Consider the following 23066-nt stretch of genomic DNA (forward strand, 5'->3'; position numbering starts at 1 on the left):
AAATCCATTCAGCTGAATCTCATCCTAGATAAGTTTAATATGGTTGTGGGATAAGCTAACACACTGCCCTTACTACCTTCAGAAGTTTTAGATTGCACTACAAATGATTTTGTATCTTTTTTTTTTCTCCAATAAAATCAAGTTAATTTGTGATACCTTGTCTTATCCAGGACCTTCCATTCCATCAGGCCCTTCTCATGCCTCTGCCGTCTAGCTCTTCTATCTATAGCTTCATCTTCTAGCTCTGATTCTTCAACTTCTCATTTTTCAGACTGCAATATCTCCTGTAGGTATTAGCATACTTATATCCTCAATGTCTTATGATTCCAAATTAGATCCTATTCTGTCCAAATTCCTAAAGAATCCCAATTTGTCCCTTACTGGTTCCATTGCTACTATAGTCAACACCTTTGTCCTCTCTTCCTGACCAGTTAATGACTTCTAGAGTCTACCCACTGCTTAAAAAAGAATCATTAGACCCTACTATTCTGTCAAATTATAGACTAGTTTCTCATCTTACCATGATTTTGAAAATCATCAAAAAGGTGGTTTTTGACCAATTGAATTATTATATTAAGACTAATTTTACATCCTTCTCAGTCCAGATTTTGCAGAGTCCATAGCATAGAATCTGCATTAGTAGTGTTAGCTAACAATATTTATCTCAATTTTGATACAGGTAAGGCAACACTCAGACTTTAAGATGTGAGTGCTGCCGTCGACATAGTTAACCATTCTGTTTTAGTTAAGAGATTTAGTGAAATTGGAGATGCAGATAGGGCATTGACCTAGTTTTCTTGTCTGGAAGCAAGTTCCAGTTCAGCTGGAACCAACAGTTGTCGGATCCAGTCATTTTATCTTCTAGTGTGCCACAAGGTTCAGTTCTCTCTCCCCTTTAAATAAATTTTTTTTTCACTATTGGCTACTCTGATACAGGATTATGTATTTCATCTTTCATTCTGTACAGATATTAGATTACAGTATTTGATACTCGTATTCAGTTAGATTTGTATACATTTAATCATTGTCTATATCAAGTGGCTCAATAGCTGACTACTCATAAATTACAGGTTAACACTATGAAATCTGAGGCTCTTTGATTTAGTAATAGATCATGTCCCCTTTCATTAGCCCCAGTTATGGGATCTCGATTCCACTTACAGATCTAGTTGTTACAGTAGGGATGCAATTGCACTCTCTTTTTGTCTCAATATATCTCTGCTATTGTCGAGAGCTGTTTATTTTTTAAGCTATATCTGTCATTTACATCCATTATTGGACATTGGATTTTAAATTAATTACTCATGCATTTATAATATTGAAATTAGATTACTGTAACTATTGCTTGGAGTTCCTAATTATCAAATCAAGTGGCTAAAGCTTTTACAAACCACTGCGGCAAGATTCATCTTTGGGCTACAAAAATCTGATCATGTATCTCATTTAAAAAAAAATTACATTGACTCTGTTAATTACCATATTCATTTTAAGATTGTTACATTTTGGTTTACAGAGTTATTGTAAATTGCTAATACCTTATATTCCAACTCGCATCCTCCGCTCTTCTCAAAAAGGTCATCATCCTTCTTTGTCTGTTCGCCTTTGATTCTACATGAGAATCAACATGTAGTTACCAAGCTTCTGCATTATGGAATTCACTTCCCTGTGATATTTGTGCTGATTCTGATTATTTAAAGTTCAGGAAGGCATTAAATGCCTTTAGAGCATCAGGTTTGAAATCATTTTTGCATCTGCCTGTGAGAGTCCTGTGAGAGGCTAGTCAGATTAGGGTTCTTAGGGGTAGATTTTAAAAGGTATGAGCGCGGGGCACATTTGTGCGCCCTACCCGGCACGCACAAATGTACGCCCGATTTTCTAACGTGCGTGCAGCTGCGCACATGTTATAAAATCAGGGCTTGGCGCGCACAAGAGGGTGCACCTTGCGTGCGCTGAGTCCTCGGGGAGACCAGCTGTCTTTCCCTGTTCCCTCCGAGGCAGGCGTAACTTGTGCGCGCTGGCCAACTGTGCGAGATCCCCCGGCACAGCCGCTGTGCCTGAGTCCTCAGCCACGCCTCCTGCCCCTGCCCACCCATTCAAAAAAGCCCCGGGACTTATGCGTGTCGCCGGGCCTTTTGAAAATAAGCCCGGCGCGCGTAACCTCCCCCCCCCCCCCCCCCACGCGTGTAAATCTTTTAAAATCTGCCCCTTGGCGTGGAGATTGAGATTTATACAATCATGAGTGTGGTGGAACGAGTAAATAGGGAATGGTTATTTATCCTTTCAAACAATATTACAACTAGAGGACCATCCATGAATTAGCAACTGGTAAATTTTCATAGGAAGTATTTTTTTTCACTCAGCACACAATCAAGCTATAGAGACCTTTGCCAGCAAACATGGCCAAGGCAATTTGCTGGCAAAGGGTTAAAGAGGGATGGAAAAGTTCATAAACAGTTATTCTTGGTAGAGCCATGGTTTTTATTCCTGGAAGTGAAATAGATCAGCTGTGTGGGATCTGTTGGGTACTCGAATGTACAACAGACATGGACATTGTTTAAAAATACCAACTTAGAAGTGCAGTCCAGGTACATTTCATGCATTAAGAAAGGTGGAAGGGAAGGCCAAACTATTACCAGCATGAATAAAGGATGAGGTGAAAGAGGCCATTTTGGCTCAAAAAAAAAAAACCTTCCTTCAAAAATTGGGAGGATTCATCTGAAGAAAATAGGAAAAAGCATAAGTATTAAGTTAAATTTAAAACATTGCTAAGAGAGGCTAGGAGAGAATTTTGAAATGAAGTTGGCTGTAGAAGCAAAAATTCATAATTAAAACTTTTAAAAATATATCTGAAGCAGAAATCTGTGAGGAAGTTGGTGGAATATAAGAAGAAGATCGAGGGGGTTAAAGGGGCACTTAGGGAAGATAAGGCCATCGTGGAAAGACTAAATTAATTCTTTAGTATGGATTTTGGGGGAGATACCAATTCTGGGGATTGTTTGATTCAGATGAACTGAACCAAATAATGATGAAACTGTGATATTAAGTCGGAGGGTGTACAGAAAAGTAGGGTCTTTTCTGTACACTTTCCTGGGGTTGTCCGTGATTAACGCCTGCCTTTGGCCGCACATTTTACTTTCAGTATCCCGCGGGGATAACTAATAGGCTCATCAACATGCATTTGCATGTGATGAGCGCTATTAGTTTCGGGGGGTTGGCCGTCCTTTTTCCATGCGCTATTACCTCTTACAGTATAAGTGGTAATAACAGCTCGTGTAAAACGCGCGGTCAGATGGGGGCTAAACTGTGCGCTCGGCTGAGTGCACTGTTCTGTATCAGCCTGTGAGTGAGTTGATCCCTGTTATTGGGGGAGAGCCACCATGCAGGACTTCTGTTTAAATTTAACATGCATTGAGTATTAACTGAAATTAAGAAAGGAGATATGGAGGACAGTGGCTAAAATCGACCAGTTTTTCTTGTTCTTTAATGTTCAAGCTATTAGGAAAAAAAAATCACAATCATACTTGGTTTTATCAGGGCAAAAAAGCCTGATATGTGCTTCACGGAGTCTTGGTTGATGGATTCAAATTCAGTTCTGATGAATCAGTTGCAGATGGATGACTGTTAATTGTTTTATCAGAATCGCCCTGATAGAAGAGGAGGGGGATTACTTATCCTTGCCAGGTGTAATATTTGGCTGCGGGATAGTCCAGCGACCAACCGCATTCGCCCTGAACACTGCCAATGTGGCTGCCACAGTGCTATACTGCTTCCCTCTTGGCCCTTCCCTAGGTACAAGGCATACTGATTCTTCAGGACTCCTTGGTGGGGAAGCAAGCCACTGGCACCCAGTGATGTCATGTGATTGGGGTATTTAAACCCCAGCCACACTTCATACCTTGCATCAGCAACAGGTTTCCCTGCCATGTCTGCAGTGCGTGTTGCTAGTTCTTGTGTCTTGCCTCTTTCTCTTGCTGTCTGCCTTGCCCTGTTCCTGCTCTTGCCTTGTCTCTGTTGCCTTGTCTTGTCCTGGTCCCTGGAGTCTTGCCTTGCCTTCTCTGTCGCACCCTGACCTTTCATTCAGTGTCTTGTCTCTGTCTGTCTTAGCCTAATTCTCCAGTACTGAACATTCTCTTGCCTGCTGCCTGGTACTGAGCTATGCTGTGGACACTGACTTCTCCTTGCATGCTGCCTGCCTCGACCTCGGTTCATACCTGGATCCTGTTTTCTCCCAGGACAAGCAGGATAGTAGTCCTCACATGTGGGTGACATCAGCAAACTGATCCCTATCACGGAAAACGTTTGTCAGTTTCTAGAACTTTTGGCTGGCACACTGAGCATGCCCAGCATGCCATAATCCCTGTAGCCACAGGGGTCTCCCTTCAGTGTCTCTTTTTTTTTCCACGCTGCAGTTTGCCTCGCGGTTAGCAGCTCTGAGAATTTCTCACTACTTTCCTTCACGGAAAAACTTGAAGTTTTCTTCATAAAAAGTTCCCTCATAGGGGTCTCCCATCACGACATCGTTTTCTCATCGCTCGGTGAGTAATTTCCACCATCTTCGGTCAGTTTCTGCTACCATGTCCTCTGTTCCCGCAGGCCACCCACCGTTTTCACGGCCTCTTTTTTTTTTTTTCCATCATGGCTACGGGCTTTAGAAAATGCCTGGAGTGTCCGCATACCATGTCAATTACTTACCTGCATGATGTCTGTGTGTTGTGCCTCTGCTCATAATACGAAGTTCGTCGATACCCGATCTGTGCTCATATGATCCCGTCTAGACAAGATGGAGTCCCTGACCACTCCCCTGTACATGGGTTCTCTTTCTCTGTTCCTTAAGAGACAGGCCCTAATCCCTGCTGGCCCCTAATCTCTGCCAGCAGGTACAGTATGCCTTGTACCTAGGGAAGGGCCAAGAGGGAAGCAGCATAGCACTGTGGCAGCCACATTGGCAGTGTTCAGGGCGAATGCGGTTGGTCGCTGGATCATCCCGCAGCCAAATATTACACCTAGCAAAGATAAGTAATCCCCCTCCTCTTCTATCAGGGCGATTCTGATAGAACAATTAACAATCATCCATCTGCACTTGATTCATCAGAACTGAATTTGAGTCCATCAACCAAGACGCCGTGAAGCACATATCAGGCTTTTTTGCCCTGATAAAACCAAGTATGATTGTGATTTTTTTTCCCCTAATAGCTTGAACATTAAGGAACAAGAAAAACTGGTCGATTTTAGCCATTGTCTCAATATCTCCTTTCTTAATTTCAGTTAATACTCAATGCATGTTAAATTTAAACAGAAGTCCTGCATGGTGGCTCCTCCCCCAATAACAGGGATCAACTCACAGGCTGATACAGAACAGTGCACTCAGCCGGGGACCAGGGCTGGTATAGGTGAAGCTTCAGTTTCAATAAGGGCATGTCAGCCTGCTGTTGGCGTGGGCCTAGTAAGTTTGCCTGTTAGGCTGCATCAGTCACGCCACAGCCCAAGGGCTCACATCTGTGACACTAGGAAATGATTCTATAAGTCTGTAATCTGTTAATTACTCATTTCATTTTGAGGTACTGATGCTGGCTACTGTGAATATAAATCAGGGTATTTGTCTGGTCTATTCTCTACCTAATTATTTAAATAGAGATCCAATGGCTATTGCGGACATGCTATCTTCCTTTAATGCGGATATGAAGGATCTTTTTTTTTTATTCTGGGTGACTTTAACCTTTATAGACTGTGATCCTCCTACTGAAAATTGTGAAGGCCTTTTGAATACTATGGAAGCCTTATGCTAGAAACAAATTGTACATCATGTGACACACAGGCTAGGGCAATCACTAGACCTAATTTTTGTGAAGACCAATTCCCACGTTTTTTCCAATTACCAGCCAGGTAGACTGCTTAATGGTTCCTTGGTCAGACCATTTTTTGATTCATTTTCAGGCACTGATAGACTTTTGTCCCAATCAGAGACACTTATATTAAGAAAAATGCTTACCATGCTATGGAGTGTCTCCGTGAGACTTTACTAAATAAATGAAGTCAGTCTCTAATGTAACCGAAGCGTTACAACTTTGGAAACTGCCTTTAGACTTGGCCTTAGATGTAGTGGCTTGTATTAGATTTAAATCCATCAGTAGGTCACACAAAGCTTCATGATATCCACTGATTTAATTTCTTTGAAACAGAATTTGAGAACTTGAATGTCGCTGGAGGAATAATAAAGCAGTTTTTCTGGTAAAAATCAGAAGAGTATTGAATTAAAGGAGATTCTTTAAAAGTCACTTTTTCTGAGAAAACACAATCTGAGCAAAATCAACCTAGAGAACTATTCTGCATAGTAAAAAATGACAGCGGCAATTGACTCCAAGCATGTTATTGACCCTGATCAGATCTAGTAGTCTTTCACTGATAAAATAAGAACATATGTTGCCTTATTAGGTCAGACCAAGGGTCCATCAAGTCCAGTATACTGTTTCCAATGGTGGCTAGTCCAAGCTACAAGAAGCTGGCAAGTACCCAAACATTAACTAGATCCCATGCTACTGGTGCCTATAATAAGCAGTGGCTATTCCCTAAGTCACCATGATTAATAGTTCATGGACTTCTCCTCCAGGAACTTATCCAAACCTTTTTTTAAACCCAGCTACACTAACTGTCTTAACCACATCTTCTGGCAATGCCTTCCAGAGCTTATTTGTGTTGAGTGGAAAATAATTTTCTTTGATTGGTTTTAAATGTGTTACTTGCTAACTTCATGGAGTGCCTGGATCCTTGTATTATCAGAAAGAGCAAATAAACGATTCACATTAACCTGTTCCAAGTCCTTTCATAATTTTAGACCTCTATCATATCCCTCCTCAGTCATCTTTTCTCCAATATTATGTTATACTTCCCAGTTCAGACATCTGATAAGAATAAACCTACTCCTGATGAAGCTAGTAATATGATTGGTATCTTATAAACTTAACTTTTGTTCACTTAATGTTCAAATGTTTAATTTATGTTTTAGAAAAGATACCGCTCCTTATATTAGCAGCTTGGTGAATCTATCTTTGAAGGAAGGCCTTATGCCAGAACCTCTAAAAGCTGCCTTTATTAAATTCAGTATTAAAAAAACGAATCTATCTGACAATTTCAAAAACTACGACCAATATCTAATCTATTTCTGAAATTCTAGAAAAAGTAATGTTAAAAACAACTTAAGGATTTTATGAATGAACATTCTTTTTTTTTTCTCTCAAAAGGTTTTTATTGAAATGAGGTACAGAAAGCACATATCCAAAAAGGCAAAATACAAAACACAAACCAAACGCTAGATACGCCATTGCAAATGGATAGCATAAAACATGAACAACCTCATAAATGGATACAGAAATGAAACATGTGTTAGAACCTATCCCCCCCCCCCCCCGGCAGCTGGTAAGTCAAGAAAAAGAGACACACTGTTACACTGAGGAATCAACAAAAGAGACCCACAAACGTGGGAAAAAATAAAGAAAACGAAAAACAAGGATAAGCAAAGCGGTTCTGCCAAATGTCAGCAATACAGGCAACTAATCAGAGTACACATATCATAAGAGTAAGAATGCTCTTGGTTCCTTCCCCTTAGAAGACCGGGAAGCCGACAGTCAAATGAAACAGGAATCACCATGCTAGGATCACTAATTTGGGGTTCTATAAGCACATGAATGAACATTCTATTCTTGCTTCACAACAGTATGGCTGGTCATAACACTGAAACCTTACTTTTGTTGCTATTTGATCTTTTTAGTTGGAGATTTGTTAATGGTTTTAGAATTTTATTGATGCTTTTAGATTTAACAGTGGCTTTTGACATGGTTGACAATATTATGTTGCGATGCATTAATGATATAGGGATTAGGGATGTAACTCAAGTGGTTCTCTCCATTCCTAGAAGATCAAACCTATAGGGTTGTGAATTTCGATATTAAATCGGCAGTATTGAAGCCAGTAACTCTGGGGATCCCAAGGTACAGCATTGTCAGCCTCATTGTTCAATATTTCCATTGCACAGATTGGTCATATTTCTGGATGTAGAATATGGAATATTCCTAGCTCCCAGACTGATGAATTCAGGACCAGTGGATTATGCACCTCTACCAGCAGATAAGTAATGGAGAAAGTTGACGTGGCAGTATATATACTCCTCGTCTCTAGCAGATGGTCGATGTGCATTTCCCTACTGGGGATTGCTTCAAATTTTAGAGGAGAAATAGATTTAATTCATCCTGCTCTCCTGCAGTGATACCAAGTGGTCACTCCCCTAATTGAGAATTTCTGAGGTGATTTCCGTGGTCCCTCAGATGAGTGCCTTGGCCTGGTAGCTGGTTTTCTCTGTCGGTGAGGTCTTAGCTGATTAAAACACATGAAAGGTGAAAGGCAGTGAGTGCAGGAAGCAAAGTGTGGCGATGACGGTATATGCCTTCTCCCCCCGCAGCCAGAGACTGTCTCTGTACTCAGCTGGAAAAGGCTGAGCTGAGGTAAGGTTAAATAGAGGAGAGAGAGTAGAAGGGTTGTTTGTAGGCCTCCCTCTTCCTTCGGTCTCCAGGCTCAGTGTGCCTTTCCGATGTTCACTCCCGTGGGAGGTTAAGGGACTTGGGCAGCCCGGCCAGGCTAGGCCCCGCTGTTAGGCTTTCTTTTCTGTGTGCTGTGTGATAGGCCATGGCAGCGTTTTCATGCACTTTTTTCCTGCATGTTAGGCTGCCCTCTTCAGGAACATTGGTGTGTGCAAGTTGTGCATCCAGTTTCGTTTGGGCTGCCTGTGCACACAATCTGGCACAAGTTTGTGCTTAAGTTTGGTGCAGTGGAAGTGTGCCTAATTTTGCGACACTTAGCCTTCAGACACCTAAATTTTGGGTTTGTAAATTTTGCAGTGGGAATTCAACTGGACGCACACCTTCCATTGCTTGTTAAGCGTATTGATAGACTAATGGTGCCTGTGGCTAAGAAACCTAAGTACCTTTCCGTCTGGGCTCCTTGTCCGCACAACTGAGCCGTGCGCACAGCAGTGAGCCGGGCACATAATATACTTGTGCGCACAGTGACGCGCACAACTAGGCCCTTGCGCACAGCCATGCGTGCATCTCCCGTTCCTGGGCGCACAAAGTAGGTGCACCCGGAACACATAACCAGGCCTCCCAGCACGCGCATCTGTACAGGATACATGCAAAAATCGTGGCACCGCCGTCCAAGACGGCTAAAGGCCCAGTCCTCTGCTCGGCATGCCACCTGAGAGTGGTACAGACAGAGGTGACCTCTGCCCTGTGCCTGTTGTGCAAAGAAGCTCAGGGGGAGCAGAGACCAGCTCCCCCTCAGCCTGTAGAGGACTCCGGATCTACCAGCTGGACTACCCCAGACCTCTCTATTCCTGACTCAGCCCTTCCACAGTGGGGGCCCTTGGGGAGCGCCGCCGGATCCAATGCGGTCCTAGACAACTTCACCTGGGTGGGATTCTTCGTGGAACTACCATCCTACATCCACGTACAGACAGGACCACCGGCAGTTCAACCACAAACCCCGCCAGTGGCCCAGAATCACCCAGGGACCTCCCAGCCTCCACCAGATGAACCGCCCCTGGACAAATACCTCCCCTTAGGGGACACAGATGATTCGGAGGAGGAACCAGAACCCCTGGAAGAAGGGGAATTCCTGCCAGGAACAGAACCGCATCGCAGTATGATGCGCTTCTTCCCAAAAGACGAATTATCAGATCTCGTAGCCACGAGTCTGAAGGCGTTGACCATCCTGGACACATGCAACACAGCAGAGTCCAAGGCGAGCCCCTTCCTGGCCGGGCTCCGCCAGACCTCACGCCATTTCCCTATGCTCCAGGCCATACAACAACTGACCCTCCCCCAGGGACAGAGCCTCACCGAACCATGAGCCGCTTCTTCACAAAGGACGAGCTCCCGGACCTGGTCAACCAATGCCTGACAGAGCTCGCTATCCCGGGACCAGGTACTTCGGGGGAACCTAAACTGAACCCCCCCTGCTGGAAGGTCTTCGACAGACTTCTCGCCATTTCCCTCTGTTACAAGCAGCACAGCAGCTGATTGACCTGGAATGGAATGCTCCGGAGTCCACATTCAAGGGGGAACGAGCGTTGGCAGCCCTGTACCCGGCAACCAAGGATCTTCTTGCATGCCCAAGAATTGATGCCATGGTCTGCGTGGTCTCCGAGCGCACTACCATCCCAGTGGAGGGAGGAGCTGCGCTCAAGGATGCACATGACCGGCGGCTGGAGTCCATCCTCAAACAGTCATTTGATGTAGCCGCTATGTCTCTACAAATTGCGGCCTGCTGCACTGTGGTGACACGTGCCTGCTTATCACAGACCAGGAACAACACCCCGGGAGAAGACATGGAACCAGCAGTATCATTACCCGCGGACGCTGCCTCCGACCTAGTGCGCACCGCGGCCAGAGGAGTGTCCTCTGCGGTGGCGGCCAGGAGGCAACTCTGGCTCCGAAGCTGGTCAGCCGACACATCTTCCAAAACGCGCCTCACGAGGATGCCCCTCAAAGGATCCCTCCTGTTCGGCAGCGAACTAGAGAAACTGGCCGACAAATGGGGCGAGTCCCCATTGCCGCGCCTACTGGAGGATAAGACGAAGAGAAACCAGCGTCCCTTCCCCAGGTCCTCCAGGGGCAGAAGTTCATAGCGCTTCAATCCTTACAGGAGCAACTCTCAAGCCCCCCACCCTACAGGCAGGAGCCAGTCCTTTCAGACCAAGCACAACAAGAGAGGACCCAGCTTGGGTACAGGTCCCAGCCGACCCATTCAAGGGAAGAAGCCATAGGGGGCAGACTAGCCCTATTCTACCGCAGATGGGTCGAGATAACTTCGGCCAAGTGGGTCCTAGCCATCATTTGGGAGGGTTACTACCTGGATTTCCTACGAATCCCTCCGGACAAGTTCGTGGAGTCCCCCTGCCACGACCTCTGCAAGAGGGCGGCAGTGGAAGCTACACTGTCCAGGCTACTGACCCTCGAGGCCATAACCCCAGTGCCTCCACAAGAAATAAATACTGGGCATTATTCCGTTTATTTTATCATCCCCAAGAAAGAGGGAACATTCAGGCCATCCTGGACCACAAATCGGTCAACCGCCACCTGAGGATTCCCCGCTTCCGCATGGAAGCCCTATGATCCGTAATAAGGGCGATACAACCGGGAGAGTTTCTCACATCCCTGGATCTTTCAGAGGCCTACCTACACATTCCAATTCATCAGGAACACCACCGTTACCTACGCTTCAAAGTCCTGAACTGTCACTACCAGTTCCGGGCACTACCCTTCGGGTTAGCCACAGCACCCCGGATGTTCACCAAGGTAATAGTAGTGGTGATGGCAACACTGAGGAAGGAAGGAATCCTAGTTCACCCTTACCTGGACGACTGGCTGATCAGGGCAAAGTCACCAGAGGAAAGCCGCCAAGCAACCAGCAGAGTCATAACTCTACTGGAGAGCCTAGGATGGGTGGTCACACAAACAAAAGCTCCTTACAGCCCTCACAGTCACTGGAATACCTAGGAGTCTGATTCGACACCAAAGAGGACAAGGTCAGCCTGACCCCCACAAGGAGATCAAAATTGTGGAACCGGCTGCAAACCTTGCTGAACGATCCTCGTCCCACAGCATGGGATTACCTGCAAGTCTTTCAGAGGCCTACCTACACATTCCAATTCATCAGGAACACAACCGTTACCTACGCTTCAAAGTCCTGAGCTGTCACTACCAGTTCCGGGCACTGGAAGTTGTGCTATGGGCGCGAGCCCACATGAGGCCCCTACAGTGCTCCTCCTATCAAGGTGGAGCCCACGGTCCCAGAACTACACCGTAGGTCTATCACTCCCGGGCAGAGTTCGGACCCAACTATGGTGGTGGCTGCAGGCCAGCCACATAAGCCGGGGATCAAGACTATCCTCCCCAACCTGGACCCTACTCACCACAGATGCCAGTCTACGAGGATGGGGAGCACACTGCAAGGAGTTAACCGCCGAAGGGCAGTGGAACGCAGAGGCGGCGAGATGGAACATCAACCGCCTAGAAGCGTGGGCAGTCAGACTAGCCTGTCTGCGGTTCACTCAGACTTCGAAACAAAGCGGTCAGAGTAATGACGGACAATGCCATGATAGTGGCCTATATCAACCAGCAGGGGGGAACCAGGAGCCAACAGGTGTCCCTAGAAATAGACCCCCTGATGGCGTGGGCTGAAGCAAACCTCCAGGAGATCTCTGCCATCCACATCGCTGGGAAAGACAACATCACAGCAGACTTCCTCAGCAGGGAAAGTCTAGACCCAGGCGAATGGAGGCTGTTGTCCGCAGCCTTCCAATTGATAGTGAATTGGTGGGGGACACCGGACATGGACCTTCTGGCAAACAGATCCAACGCCCAAGTATCCAGATACTTCAGCTGCAGGTGGGAACCGCAGTCCCAAGGGATCGATGCCCTGGTACAGACCTGGCCACCGGGGACTCTACTATACGCCTTCCCACCGTGGCCCCTATTGGGCGCGATCATTCACAAGATACTACACAAGAGACTAGTTCTTCTGGGGGCTCCGGATTGGCCAAGAAGACCCTGGTTCGCAGACATGAGAAGTCTGCTGGCAGGGAACCCTCTACCCCTGCCCCCTCACAGGGACCTGCCTCAACAAGGTCCGATCCTCCACGAGGACCCAGTTCAATTTTCTCTTACGGTCTAGCCATTGAGAGGGGCCGCCTGAGAGAGAGCGGATACTCGGGAGCGGTAATTGATAGTCTCCTCCGAGCACGCAAGTTCTCCACAGAGCAGTAGCAGGTTGTGTACGCTGGTTGGCTGCTTCAGTGGGATAATGCCTTAATGACGCTGTCTGGCCTGCCCATTCCCCACCCAGACGTACTCTCGGCCCACCCCTTTTTCATCAGGCTGGTCTTTGGCGCATACTGGGAGATAAGTGCATGGCCCAGCCACATGCGATTCTCCCGGTATAGACACGTGTAGCCTTTTAAAATTAAGCCTATGGTGAGGTTCCAGAGGGTTGGAAAAGTTCTAGAAGGAAAAGTCCATAAACACTCTAGGGAGAGCCATCATTTATCCCTGGGAGTGATATAAACTATTTAGGATCTGCTGACCCAGAATGGCTAATGTTAGACAGGATCGGGGGTCGATGGACTTTGGTCTGATCCAGAATGGCACTTCTTATGTTCTGGAGGACATTAAGTAAATCTACAGCTCTAGCATTAAACTTTTAAAAGGGAGACTGAAAAAAATGAGGAAAATTAAAAAAACAAAACAAAAAAAAAAACTTGAAAGATGCAGCTAATAGTTTATAACAGGCATGGACACTGTTTAAAAATGCCATCTTGGAAGCCCAGACTAGATGCATGCCATGCATTAAATGTGGAAGACAAAACAACTCCTAGCATAGTTAAAAGGTCGAGGTGAAAGAAGCTATTTTAGCCAAAAAAAAAGTTTTCAAAAATTGGAAAAACAATCCATCTGAAGAAAATATGGAAAAGTATCAGCATTGACAAGCTAGATATGATCACAGTAAAAGAAAGGGGTCGTAAATACATTGCGGATTTTAGTAAAAAATTGACTATCAGGATGTTTTAATTTCAGTTTGTACTGAGGTGTTAGGAATGCCTCTGTGTGCCTTCAAAAGAAAACCAAAGATCACCCAGTCATCTTATTCATCATTCACCTTGTGAAAAGATCTGTTTTTCATAAGACTTGTCATACTGGGTCAGATCAAAGGTCCATCAAGCCCAGTATGCTGTTTCCTACAGTGGCCAATCCAGGTCACATGTAAGCAGTGGAGTTCTGTGAGTCCACCTTAATTGTTTATGGACTTTTTCACCAGGAACTTGTTCAGATCTTCTTTTTTTAAATACAGCTACACTGATAGCTTTTACCACATTCTCTGGCAATGAATTTCAGCCTTAGTTATAATCGATTAAAGTTCTTGTAAAAAATCTTTAGACAAACAATCTTGATTAACAAAATGAAGCCCAACTGGCCTATGTTTTGCAAAAAAAAAGCTTCTTCAGGTGCATTTAAATACCATCAAAATGCACTATTGATGTAGACTGTTGTCTAAAATTTCATCCCGATCAAATCATCTCACAGCTTAAATGTAGAACTGCAGAGGTGAAAGCTTCTTTCTGAAAAAATGTTGAACATACACATTGGTTAAGTTATAACAAGTTAGATATGAAACATTGATAAGGGAAGATGAGAAAATTTTGAGAAGCTGGCCAAGCAAAAATTCACAATAAAAACTTAAACTTAAAAAAATAAAAAAAACCCCAATTGGTGGTTTACTCTTTCAAAAAGTACAGACTAGGGAACGTGCAATGAAGTTACTAGGTAAAACATTTAAAACTAATAGGAGAACATGTCTTTTTTACTCAACACATAATTAAATGCTAGAATTTGCTGCCGGAGGATGTGGTGAATCCTGCTAGTATAGTTTTGTTTAAAACAGGTTTGGACAAATTTCTAGAAGACAAGTCCATAAACTGTTAAGATGGAGTTGGGGAAATCTACTGTTATCTCTGGGATAAGCAGAATGGAATTGATCAACCTTGTGACCTGGATTGGCTATTGTTGAAAACAGGATATTGAGTTTGATGGACCTTTTTTGTCTGACCCATTATGATAAATCTTATGCTCTGTCTTTGCTCCATCCTCCAGCTATAGAAATGAGAGTGGTGGTTTCTTTAGTGGGTTGGGGACATTGTGCGTGTTGGCTATTTGGGGAGAAGGTGTTAAATGGATTAGGGGCTTTAGGATGTGTTAGCTATGATTACATTCATGGGTTGGTGCATAGTGGTGGGGTTTAGGAGATGGGCGGGCAGGCATGGGGCCTTCTGGGATAAGGGGGCTATAAATGGGGGGAAGTTTAAATGACTAAAGGGTTTTATTAGTGGGTGGATTAGAGGGTATGGGGGCCATGAACTTGGGAACCCTGTTCTGTGGGTGGCTGTTTACATTTCTTTTTTTTAAACTTTCATTTACTTCCCATAGAAGTAAATGGAAGCTACAACTTTTTCTCAGAAGGTGAATTAAACAGTCATAGGGGACTAAAAAACGTATAGCACACTTTGTTGCATTGGAAGTAATTCTGTAAGGTCATTACCATACATTTGCATGGCAAGTATGCAAAAATCCCACATTACTTCCTGTTTAGTGCATATTTCTATATACTATTGCCCTTTGTAAATGGGAAATAATTTTAGTATGCTTTATTATATCTTCCCCAAAATGAGCAAAAGGCAGGGTTGGTTTCTTCACTTTCCTCTATCACTATTCAAAAATCTTAAAAGATGATTTTAGCTTCAAAATTGGGCTGAAGAGTAATCCTTGATTGGAGGAGGAAAGAGAATGTTTGTTTTGTCTCTTGTGTGTCATTCTTGGGACGGTTAATGTTAAGGAACATTTTGTATTAATATCTGTAGAGCATTTTTGAAATTGCACAATTCATTGAACACTTAAATGGAAGAACACTTCCAAAATGTCCTTTGGTACAACCTGATGTTTAAAATTAACCCTTTTTCATTCAGTGAACTAGGTGTTAGGGAATATATAGACATTGCATTTGATGTGAAAAGGAAAAATACTTATCTTCCAAGACACAAGAATTAAATTTAAATGGCAAGTTCTCAATTTAAAAATCGTATAATAACAGGGAACATTTGATATCCATTGCAAAATGTACTGGAAGTATTTAAAACTTGATAGGATGTTGGCATCCTCTAAAGTGACACGGGATTCCTGAGAAATAGAAAAGGACTTAGAGGCCTATCTGGAACTTACGCAATATTTCTGTTTTGAGCAAGTCATTGCAGATTTCACTGCATCTAAGTTAATCATAATTGCTGCTTTGGAGAATATTAAGACCTGTTGTTTTTATTGGTCCTGTTAAACATAGTTATAACGGTATTATTTCTGGGTTATATATTTTAGTATGTATTATTGGATATGTGGTTCTTAAAATTTATTTAATTACTGTTGATGCTGTTTTCTGCTTTTACCATGCTTTGAACACATATTTGGAAGTGTCATTTTACATTTCTTATTGTCTATATTCCTCTCTGAAATTGTTTGCTTATAGGGCCAGTCTGGACCCTGGTAAAAAGCTCCAAATTCAGTGCTCTGGAAGATAATACATTTTGGTTTTGCCATAGAGAGATAGGGACTTTGCCATGCATGTTCTATTTATGTAACAGTATATGCAAATTTTAAGCAGTGGTGTGGGGGAAGGATTAAGTATATATTGAATATCCAGAGATTTTCATTTTTCATTTGGAAATTGAATGAAATTTATATTTTACTATCCTTGGTTTTTAAGTCATCCTTAAAAACTGGAATTTTCTTAGAAATAGTGGCATATATTTGATCTACAAATATAAAACTGTTGCAACTGAAACTACGTAGAAAATTTCTGTAAATATGGAAATCTTGATCATTATATATTGCTTATTACAGCTTTTTTGCCTCAGATTACAATATATTTTACTATTTGATCAAAGTATTTTTCCAGACTATGTTCATTAAATATATATGAATACAACAAAAGATTGCTTCCTTTACAGTTCACTTGTGATACAGCAAGGAGGTAGGGAAGTCAGACCTAAAATAAATATTCCGGAATAGCTGAATATCTATGAAACAACATGCAGAAGAGTGTGACAATTTTTTTTTCTGGATTCTTTTTTTATGGCACCTCTAAAACTATTTGAAATTAACCTTCCTTATTTATAATGTATCAGAACAGATGTTAAAAAATATTTTATAAATGATTTTCTTCTCAGAAATGGTGGAGTCTATGAAGAAAGTGGCAGGAATGGATCTGGAGCTGACTGTGGAAGAAAGAAACCTACTGTCTGTCGCATATAAAAATGTTATTGGAGCCAGAAGAGCATCCTGGCGAATAATTAGCAGCATTGAACAGAAAGAAGAGAACAAAGGTGGAGAAGATAAACTCAAAATGATCCGGGAATATCGGCAAACGGTGAGATTATGCACCTTGCTAACCGCCTTTTCTCTCTACCTTATATACTGCATCTCAGAAATGAGGATTAAAGGTAGAGAAATGTTGGCTAACAAGCTTAGATAAATTACGGTAGTGATATCTAAGTATATGGATTTCACCAAGTGTGAAAAGATATTTAGAAAATTAGAGGGCTAGGGGAAAAAATTCTTATAATTTAACTTCTGCTTTTATGTCTACTCAACTTCCTTTATTTTTCTTATTTTGCTTTTCTTTGACCTCCTCTCCATTCAGCTTCTTCCTTCCTATACTTCTCTCTTCTCCTCTTCTGCCAGCCTATTCTCTTCTGTGTAGCCTGGGATCAGGGATTTGTCTTGAGCTGCTGCAGAAGCAGCAGTTCTTTTTGACAGCCTGGCATCAGGAAAGGTGACTCCTTTTGGCAGCTCGGTGCAATGTGCTAAATTATAGGCACCTTTGGTTTCACAGTTCCACTTCAGACAGACGTGGCAATGCTTGCTAAATTTACCAGGGGGGAAAAAGCTGGATATAGTACACTATTTTGGCATGCATGGATAATACTTTAAAATCGTCGGCTCAGTGTGCTGCAGCAGTCAAAAAAGCAAATAGAATGTTAGGAATTATTAGGAAGGGAATGGTTAATAGAAGAACGGAAAATGTCATCATGCCTCTATCGCTCCATGGTGAGACCATATCTTGAATACTGTGTACAATTCTGGTCGCATCTCAAAGATATAGTTGTGATGGAGAAGGTACAGAGAAGGCAAACCAAAATGATAAAGGGGATAGAACAGCTCCCCTATGAGGAAAGGCTGAAGAGGTTAGGGCTGTTCAGCTTGGAGAAGAGACGGCTGAGGGGGATATGATAGAAGTCTTTAAGATCATGAGAGGTCTTGAACGAGTAGATGTGACTCGGTTATTTACACTTTCGAATAATAGAAGGACTAGGGGGCATTCCATGAAGTTAGCAGTAGCACATTTAAGACTAATCGGAGAAAATTCTTTTTCACTCAACGCACAATAAAGCTCTCGAATTTGTTGCCAGAGGATGTGGTTAGTGCAGTTAGTGTAGCTGGGTTCAAAAAAGGTTTGGATAAGTTCTTGGAGGAGAAGTCCATTAACGGCTATTAATCAAGTTTACTTAGGGAATAGCCCTGCTATTAATTGCATCTGTGGCATGGGATCTTCTTAGTGTTTGGGTAATTGCCAGGTTCTTGTGGCCTGGTTTGGCCTCTGTTAGAAACAGGATGCTGGGCTTGATGGACCCTTGGTCTGACCCAGCATGGCAATTTCTTATGTTCTTTGTTTCCACTCAGCTTTGTACATATGTTCTTAAACTATCTTTTTTTTTCTTGGTAACCCAAAGTATAGGATGCAATTTTGGGCAATGTAAAAATAACTGAATAATTGACAAGGTCACTGTCTAATAAATGACATGAATCCTTCAGTATTTTTAACAATTAGTTCGACCATGGCTTTTTTTTTTAAGGAGAAAGAGGGTTTTTTGTGGTGGAGCAAGTGATCTATATATATCAGTTATCAATCATTTAGAGTTTTGTATCCTCTCTTCTGACTCTCTCAAATAATATTGAACATGAGAATGTATTCATATTGAACTACTGTGTTCTTTATATTCTCAAGGGACAAGCAGGATGGTAGTCCTCGCATATGGGTGACATCAGATGGAGCCCAATGAGGAAAACATGTCAAAGTTTCTAGAAACTTTTACTGCTACCTCCTGCCTACTTTTGCAGTTTCTAGAAACTTTGACTAGGTACACTGAGCATGCCGTATACCATGTGTCCATGCTGGGTCCCTCGTCTTTTGTTTTCGTTCTGCGGAGCTGTGAATGTCATGGCTTGATTGTACTCTAAAATCTTGGCTTTTGCCTTGTGAAAAACTTCTTTTTTTTGTGTTTTTTTGCAATCGTTCTGACTGTGCCTACCTATGGTGCTCCAGTCAGGGTTTTCGGCGTTCATGGACATTTCATTTTGTGGTCTGTTCCCTCCAAGGTGGCAGAGTCTTGGTGCATGTCGGCCATCGACGCCTGCCGCCATTGTCCATGCTTTTTTCCCTTTTCTTTCGCCCTGTCATGGCCATGACCGGTTTCTGCCAATGTCCCCAGTCCCCAGGACCATGTCAATTACCGATCCTCATGATGTTTGCACCCACTGCTTGGGTGCATCGCATGTCGTCTGGGTTGCTGCTTTTCTGTGGAACCGACAGCACTGGAGCTGGTGCCACCCATCCTCATACTGCTTCTGGAGAAGTTGTGTACTCATTGGAGAGTTTCTGACCCAGATGGCATCAGTTCCTGGGGGGGACACACAAGGCCTCCCCTTACCGATCCAATGGTCATTGCTGGATCCTCAGAGGTAGGAAGCTCTGCCGAGGCTGGCGGAGATATTGAGGCCTGTGGTCCCCTGTCCAGTTCCATCGGTGCCTGTACCTGTGGACGTAAGCAGAGGACCTAGGACACCATCCCCTATGGCATACAGTGAGGTTGAGGTTGCTATGACCCCTGGGGGGATGATCAGATGGAGTCCTCTGAGGATTCGGATGGTCTCTCATCAGATCCTTCTCCAGATGAGCAATGGAAGTCACCACCTGAGGATTTAACCTTCGCAGGTGTTGTATGGATGATGATGGAGGCCATCCCATTCCGGCTTTTTAATGAAGCTTGTGGAGCTTCCTAAAGAGATTGTGGTGGTCCCAGCGCATGAGATCCTTAAGGTGCTGCTGCTGAGGGTTTGGAAGCCATCCCCTCACAGTGCCTCCTGTGAATGAGGAGGAGGAATGGGGTTCACCTTGTCCAGAAGGCTGCTGGGTTCGATAAACGTCAGCTACACCACCAGTCGGTAGAGGTTGAATCTGCCCTCAAGAGGGCCAAGCATTCTCAGACCCACTCCTTGGTGCCCCTGGGGAAGCACCACAGAGCGATGCACGCCCTTGGCAGGAAGGTGTTCCAAGATGCCATGATTATTGCCCGCATCACTGTCTACCAGCTCTACATGAGCCAATACTCTAACATCTGGAAGCAGATGCAGGAGGTAGCTGAGCAGCTGCCTCAACAGCAGCAAGACACCCTCATGTTGCTGGTGCACAAGGGTCTGGAGTGCGTCAAACACGAGGTCTGTGTGACGTATGATATTTTCGACACAGCATTGAAGTTCTCTGCAACGGGACTCAGCGCCTACACAATGGCATGGCCGCGGACCTTGGATCTCCAATCAGAGGTACAGGAATGACTCTGACGTGCCGTGCACTGGAAAGAATCTCTTCAGAGATAGGTTGAGGGATGCTTTGTCCCAACTCTTGGACCACCATGAAACACTCCAACAGTTCTCCACCAATACTCTGGACGTGGCTGCCTCCTCCTCCAGGAGGTCATTGAGGCCGGGACCATGGAAGTATTTCACCAAAGAAAATACTATCCTCCGCCACCTCAATCCTGTCAACACCATTGCAAACCCCAGCCAGCTCCTCAGTCAACGGCAGGGTCAGGGTTTTGACTGGGCCATAAGAAGCGTAAGCTGGTTGCCCATACCTAGGACGATGGACCCTCTGGTCAGGGGCATGCTGCGGTTCTGTAACAGGTGTTCTCCTAGGACAGCAAGATGTTAGTCCTCAGGAAACCCGTCTGCCACCCCACGAAGTTGGGTCTTTCCTGTGTTTTATTGTTAGTTTTTCGCTCGCGATGTTATGCAATATTACGAGACTGAAGGGGGGACCTTCTGTGGACACGTAGATAGTGGCATGCTGGGCATGCTCAGTGTGCCAGTCAAAGTTCTAGAAACTTTGATATAAGTTTTCCGTGCCGGGCTCCATCTGATGATGTCACCCATGTGTGAGGACTAACACCCTGCTGTCCTAGGAGAACACCTTTTGGAGGTAAACTGTGCTTTCTTATCCCTTTAGCCCTGGGGTCTGCCTCCTTGTGTTCCTAGCTCCTTTTGAGTCTGGTCAGAATGTCGAGGGGGGGTGGGGCGGGAGAATCTAGGGCATTTGTGGTATATCTTACTGTATACCTGCCGGGATTGGTACATCACCTTTTCCCTGTTTTTTTTTCACCAAGTTAGGGCCAGTGCTGACTTTAGCTTTTCATATTTCACTGGGCTGTCCAAAGTGCCTCCCTGCTTACCTGAGTTATCCTATGGACAGGATGGATAGGCCTACTCTTGACAGGGTGGAGCATGAATGAGCTTCAGGCCCAGCTTAAACGCCCTACTTGGAGTTTTTTGGACTAATTACTTTTCAGGGATTGCCTTTCATCCCCTGACACTCTTGATGTCTGTCCTAGGTGGTCAGATCTGTCTGGTACTTTGGCAGGTAGGGTCTGCCACAGACCTGGCCGCTGTTGCTGCTGCTGCTGCTGCTTCTTCCAAGTGTGTTTTTCTACCCATTGTGCCTTTCATCCAGTCATTGGGCACACTTCTGCAAATGCATTCTGTCTTTCAGATGCTAGTGGACCACAATTTCTTTCTGGAGGGATTTCTAGCCCCAGTTGGCTTTTCTATTGTCTCATGACACCAAAGGAAACTGTACAGTCTGTGCAAGAGTTCTTTTCTTCTTGGACAAGCAGGACACAGGGGTGACATCATCGGATGGAGCCTGGCACGGAAAACTTATATCAAAGTTTCTAGAAACTTTAACTGGCACACTGAGCATGCCCAGCTTGACACTATCCATGCATCTATGTAGGGTCCCTTTTCAGTCTCTTCTTTTTTTCCAGAGCTATCGTCTCACGGTTCTGGAGCTTGTGTTCTTTTTCCATTGAAAAACATTTTTCCTGTGCCGGGTTCCTCTCCGTTCTTCCTGGCTTTAGTTTAGTCTGTGGCACGGTAAGCTTTTTGCCTTCTGTGCTGTCTGTTCCCGGTAGCAGTGTCCCTCGATGTCCGCTGGTCATCAACTGCTCGCTGGCTGTTTTTGTCGATGCCTTCAGTTCCCTTGGACTATGTCCTTCACAGTTCCGCACGAGGTGTGTATTCTCTGCCTATGGGCATCGCACAACCGGGATGTCATTTTTGCAACCAGATGCGCCCCCCCCCCCCCCCCAAAAAAAAAAAAGGGCCAGCGTGCCTGCCTGGACAAGATGGAGAAAGTTATTCGGCTCCAGGAAGTCTGAATCCTCGACACAGACATCTGGGGCATTGATGCCGAAGGGCCGGGGAGACCCGGATGGACACCGATCCCTCTGTCTACCCCTCCATCGGGGCCTCCGCTGGCGAGAGGTTCTGGAGCTCTGTCTTTATTGGTCTCCTTTCACTCGAGGACCTCTGGATTATCTCCTTCCTCGTTGCCGGGGAAAGAACACCGTGGGAAACCCCGGAAACATTGCGACCGGGCTCGAGTTGGCACCGGCTTCTGCTGCGATGCCCCCGAGTGACCATGCGGTGAGGCGTTCCCCCACCCATTCCAGTGCCGGGTGCTGTCTCAGACGTCTGCAGCTTCTGAGGACAAGCTGGAATTCAGGGTCGATTGGCGGTTGTTCTTCGAGTCCTATATGGTATCAAGCCGCTGGCCCTGTTGGTGCCTGAGCCTGCGCCTGCTATGTTGGCACCACTACTGAAGCATCTCAACATTCTTCTCAACATTCTCCCCACACAGCCAATGTCTGTCTAGTGTGCCATTGATGCGCCACTGGTGCTGCTGCCTCCCGATGCCACCCCCATTGCGGGGTCCTCCGAGGAGGCCAGAGGTGCTGTCAAGACCTTCAGTTCTGCAGCCAGTGTTGCCTGATCCACTTTTGGGTCCTTGAAGGCCTTCGATGCCATCAGTGCCCAGGCCACTGGGCCTAGGAAGGCCCCCCCCCAATGGGCATCTCTGGGCGATCTTAGTGATAATGATCCCCCTTATGACATATGGGCGGGTGACGACTTTGTCCTCTTCTGAGGACTCGGTGACCTCTCCTCGGATCAGTCTCCTCTGGAGGAGCTGTGCCAGTCACCGCCTGAGGACTTAACCTTTGCTGGTTTCATGCAGACTATGGCCAAAGCCATCCTGTTCCAATTTTTTTTAATAACTTTATGCATTTTCAGAAATAATTACACAAG

The 23066-nt window shown here is 44.7% G+C and overlaps 1 protein-coding gene across 2 annotated transcripts in view; it reads left to right on the forward strand.

The window, feature by feature from the left end:
* Positions 1-23066, forward strand: part of YWHAE (tyrosine 3-monooxygenase/tryptophan 5-monooxygenase activation protein epsilon) — a 182376-nt gene that overhangs the window by 39425 nt on the left and 119885 nt on the right. For both annotated transcript variants that reach the window (XM_029611491.1, XM_029611490.1), the window contains exon 2: positions 16817-17016. In XM_029611491.1, coding sequence (XP_029467351.1) covers positions 16817-17016 — 200 coding nt within the window. The remainder of the gene's footprint in view (positions 1-16816; positions 17017-23066) is intronic.

Source organism: Rhinatrema bivittatum, chromosome 8 (genome assembly GCF_901001135.1).
Source record: "Rhinatrema bivittatum chromosome 8, aRhiBiv1.1, whole genome shotgun sequence".
Lineage (NCBI taxonomy): Eukaryota > Metazoa > Chordata > Amphibia > Gymnophiona > Rhinatrematidae > Rhinatrema > Rhinatrema bivittatum.